At 50.5% G+C, this 4,835-nt stretch overlaps 1 protein-coding gene across 1 annotated transcript; it reads left to right on the plus strand.

Moving 5' to 3' along the window:
• Positions 1 to 508: 508 nt before the first annotated feature.
• LOC309799164 (protein FAM170A-like) lies at positions 509 to 4,620 on the plus strand (the record flags this gene model as incomplete). Its single annotated transcript, XM_082612157.1, has 4 exons — positions 509 to 578; positions 2,899 to 3,039; positions 3,805 to 4,359; positions 4,610 to 4,620. The coding sequence occupies 4 exons, from the start codon at positions 509 to 511 to the stop codon at positions 4,618 to 4,620; spliced, it is 777 nt and encodes a 258-aa protein (XP_082468283.1).
• Between the last annotated feature and the right edge of the window lie 215 nt (positions 4,621 to 4,835).

Genomic DNA, 4,835 nt, shown 5'->3' on the forward strand with positions numbered 1-4,835 from the left:
GTCAATAATCCACAGGGAAACTGGAGACCATTTAAAATATTAATATTAAATCTCTATATAAGACATTAAAAGATCTCCAATCAAAATGTTCATTTTATAATAGATATGGTATGATACAATTTATAATAGATGTGGTATGAACCTTTCCCTTTCATGGGAAAGGTTCGGCTGGGAAACAGGAATTGTTCTTGAAAACGGGGCCTGTGCTATTGCAGAGACTGTGCTGTACCTAGGTCAACAGAATGCTCCGATGTCATCATTGAGGTCACAGAGTCCTGCTGTGCGCCTGGCAACCTTGGAAACTTAACAGCCCTGGTGAGCACTAGGCAGCACTGCTGGTTCAATAAGTGGTACCAGTTTTTCAGCCATTTAGGAGACTTGACTATTTTTATTTGTATTGAATCATTTCAACGGATTGCCCAAGAGCCAACAAGGGCCAACCTGTAGGGAAGAGGAGGAGTTGGACATCTCTTGAGGCATCTTCTAAGGGAGACTTCTAGTTGGTACGATGAAACGGCGACAAAAGAGGAAACATCTGGAAAATGAAGAGTCCCAGGAAACTGCCGAGAAGGGAGGAGGTATGTGGGGGGCAACTTGTCTGGGGCACATGGGTTTCTGCCAAACTGAACCTTCTCTAGGAAGAGGGGGACTGAGAACGTGTCACCTGTGAAGCAGGGAGCGAGAGACCTTGTCTCACTGATGCTGCCGTATCCATCCGGAGCGTCCCTGTGGTGTGAGACGGCACAGAACGGCCGGATGGCCCCTGGGAGATGGGAGGTCAGCTCCGCTGCTCTGAGAGTTATCTCCTGGGGCTGCCGGGCCTGGAGCTTTGTCGGACTCACAGCAGGCTGCATCCTGCTTGCACAGACCTAGAGGTGCAGCTTTTCTCAGTCCCCGATTTCTCTCTTATGCTCTTGGATCTTTCGCTGGGGTCATGAGGTGGGGGATGTGAAGGATGCAAGGATGCTGAGAGAGACCCATGAGTTGCTCGGCCTCTTTTACCAAAGTGGAAAGAGAAGCCCCATGAGTTGAAGACCCTGTTGAAAAATATCTTGACAAGTGGAATGCAGTTCGAAAGACGATTGTTTGCCTAGGGGTGGTGTCATATTGAAAGCAAGGAGGTTTTATTCCTTCAACAGGAACAATTTCCCAAAGGAGACCAAGGGAAGGGAAGGGCTTTCCAGAGACTGAGACCGCGTGGGCAAGGGTGAGAAATGTCCTCAGGGTCCTGCGGGGAGCTCTGAGAGCCACGGGCCATGTGGTGCCTGCGTGCATTAAATGTAGGCGAGTAGCTTGCCCTGGGAGGGGGTGGTCACCCCAGAGATCCAGCTAGAGGTCTCTGCCCCAGATTAGAGCCCAGGAGCTCCTACCAGGCCCAGGGCCCTGGAGACTGTAGGATGAGCCCTGGGAATGGAGCTCTAGACAGCAGGCAGATTTTCAGGCAGTGGCTGGGACAGGCTGGGGAAGGCAATGACTGCCCCTGACCATTCAGAATATTTTTCTCTATGTTCCTGTGTGTGTGTGTGGGGGGGGGCGGAGGGGGTAGTGCAGAGAAGAGCAGAATGAATGGGGGTAGAGTTCTTATCAGATATAAACTCTGCGTGGTACAGTTCTTGTCACCCTGCCTGGACCTGGCTGACACTCGGTGTATGTAAGAGTGTATACAGAACACTTGTTAGGGGTGTTTTATGAGACAGTAACTCATACACCCATGTACACTCTGATACAGCAAAAATATCACACACCCCACATATAACTTCCGTATTTAAACCACACACAGCACATGGAGGTATATACACGCATCCCTCCTGTACTACGTTCTCATACAACCCACCTGTATCACAGTCCTCTCCTCCAACACCAAACGCTGGAGATGAGATATGTATATAGACACACACACTATATATATAGGAAACACACACACACACACACTATATATATATATCTCCTCAAATCTCGCACAAACACACCTAACTTCAGCCATCTCTAAATACCTCTAAAAGAACCAGTCACGTTTCATACACACCACACTTGTAACACATTCTTGAGTAATGCCAGACCCGCTTTGTACAAACCACAGTAAACCACAGTCTCACTAACCCATGTCAGGGTTGCCAGAGAAAATATGGGCTATCCAGTTCAATTTGAATTCCAGATAAAGAACAAGTAATTTTTCAGTATCAGTATGTCCCAAATATTGTATGGGCCATACTTACACTAAAACTAAGTCAGGCCAAATACTGCATGGGAATACTTACACTAAAAAATTATTCTGGGTTTATCTGAAACTGAAATTTAACTGGGTGCCCTGTATTTTTCTTCGCTTAGTCTGGCAACCCTTATATACTTACCACCAGCTCAGGTATTATATATTTATTGTATTTTTGTGTAGTGTGTGTCTTCCTCTACTAGAATGTGCAGCGTTACCAGAGACTACAACAATGCAAGAGTGCCGGATACACAGGAGTAGCTGCTTACTGAATCTTGGTGAATGAATGAATGAACACACACCATAAATACAAGCCACACCATGTAATGAGGAAAAGTTACATGTCCCAGAATTCCTGACTTGTGAACAGAAACCATGCACACAAAGGCCACAGACACAGATAAGACACATCTCCACCGTGCTCCCCATGCCAACCCCACACTTACCACAGACTTAACTGATACACATCACTCACTCTTCCCACATACTCACGGTCACCACCGAGGCCTACATTACCAACAAGACAGTGACAGAGTAAGTACTGATTTGAATTAAATACTGGAGTATCCACTGGGAACCACACTCTCAACTGTGTGTATTCACTGCACCTGACATGTGCCAGACACTCGGTAAGTATTTGTGGACAGAGGACTGATGAACCCACCCTGAGCCTTTCATTCCTCCCTCAGGAATCTCGAAGTCACAAGAGGATCCCCCTCAGCTTGGATCCACTGTGGTGGCCCAAGGCTGCAGCCCAGGGGCAGGGGAGGTCTCCTCTGCCTCTACATACTTCTCCTGTGCTTCTTCTCCGCGCAAGCTCATCTACGCTGGTAAGGGCGCGGGGCTCCTCAGGTGAGGGTGTGCTTGGCTGTGAGGCAGGAGGCACACAGATCCCAGTGAGGCTGAGAGGAAACCCAGGGTCATCAGAGGTGATGAGGGCTCTGTGGAGGAGCCTGGGCAGGATGGCTGAGCTGTTACGAGGGCGTGGATCCCAGCTGAGTCTGGGGCGGGGGTGTGTGAATCCTGGTACTACCATGGTGGCGAAGTCAAGGAGCAGGGGCCGGAAAGGTCTGGGCTTGAGGTGGAGGGAAGAGGGACCAGATTAAGCATCTTCAGAGGAAAATGTAGGCTTTGTCTTTGCCTTTGCTTACAGAGAAGGACAGAGTTCTACATCATAGATCTCCAGCCTGAGAGCAGGACCATCCAGCTCAGGTCCACACAGCGCACACATACATCCGCCCTCCAGGCACAGCCCTTCTCAGTGCACACAGAAACCCCAAGCACCACAGCCCCATTCCACAAGTAATGCACCACACTCCTCGTCCTACACGCATCCACCCGCGTCGCTCACATACCACAGCCCTCACCACCATACTCCACACCCCTGTATACAGACACCGCTCCAGTATCCCCCCACACGCACATGAAAAGCCCACAGATGACACCAGATACACCGCTCCGTCCTACGGCCAACAGACACCAAGCTCACGACATAGCTATGTCATGCAAATGTCCCTCTCTCGTCTACCACACCTGCTCCCTCAGCTTCTGGCACGGCCCATGCATGTTATTATGTTTTTAATTTCCTTTTTCAGGAATCCGGAGATCACATCGAGACACTGCCCAGCCTAAAGCACCCCTAGCCCAGGTTCAGGAAAAAGGGGAGACTGCTCCCCCATCACACTGTGTCTCCTCCTCACCCTCTTCACCCTGTAAGCACTATCTGCACCCAGACAAAGAGGAAAGGGGCATGAAAATATACTACATGCAGGTACAAGTGAACAAGGGTGTAGCTGTCTCCTGGAAGACAAAGAAACCCTTGGAGTTGCCTGAAAAGCAGCTGATGATAGAAGAAGTGACCCTTCCTGAGGATGCGTGCTCAGTAGGCACTTACCCCTCTGATGTGTTCACCGAAAGCCTCCTGTCTGACAGTGAGCCCACTGGGGAGGAGAAAGAGTATGAGGAAAGGGCAGAGCCAGGCAGCCCATCAGGGTCACCTGCAGTCCAGGAGACACCCAGGGCCAAGACACCGGCCTGGATGGTGACCATGGAGACCGGCTTCAGGTGCATGGCCTGCTGCCGGGTCTTCCACACCTCGGAGATCCTCCAGCAGCACGTGAAGGGCGGCGTCCTGGAGGGCTTCGGCTGCCGTTTCTTTCATCTCAACATAGCCCAGTGGATGGCCAATGTGGAATTCGAGAGCACCCCTGAGGAGGAGGGCAGTGTGGAACCCGAGACCACCTCTGAGGACGAGGAGGACGAGGAGGACGAGGAAGAGAAGCTAGAAGGCCCCAGCCCGAAGAGACCCCGCAGGCAGGGTCTTTTCTCTCTTTTGAGTTCCACACAGCAACTGAGATTCATGGGACAGAAGATCCTGGAGACAGTGTGGCCTTGGAATAGGTAAGGCTTGAGGCTGGCACACTTCTGAGCCTATGTCACGAGGGCCCAGAGGGGTCTAAGGGAAGGGGCCGCACACATGTGCTGGTTTACCTAATGGCTCTGCAGTTGCATCAACTTGGGACACACCCAGCACTTCCAAAGGAATTGAGCTCTGTTGACTTCAACAAGAATGTGGAGCCTTTTCCTAGGAGTTTTCTCAGGGTCTGCACGATGGACCTCAACTCTT

This window comes from Mesoplodon mirus (genome assembly GCF_964341445.2).
Source record: "Mesoplodon mirus genome assembly, chromosome: 3".
NCBI classification, from domain to species: Eukaryota; Metazoa; Chordata; class Mammalia; order Artiodactyla; family Ziphiidae; genus Mesoplodon; species Mesoplodon mirus.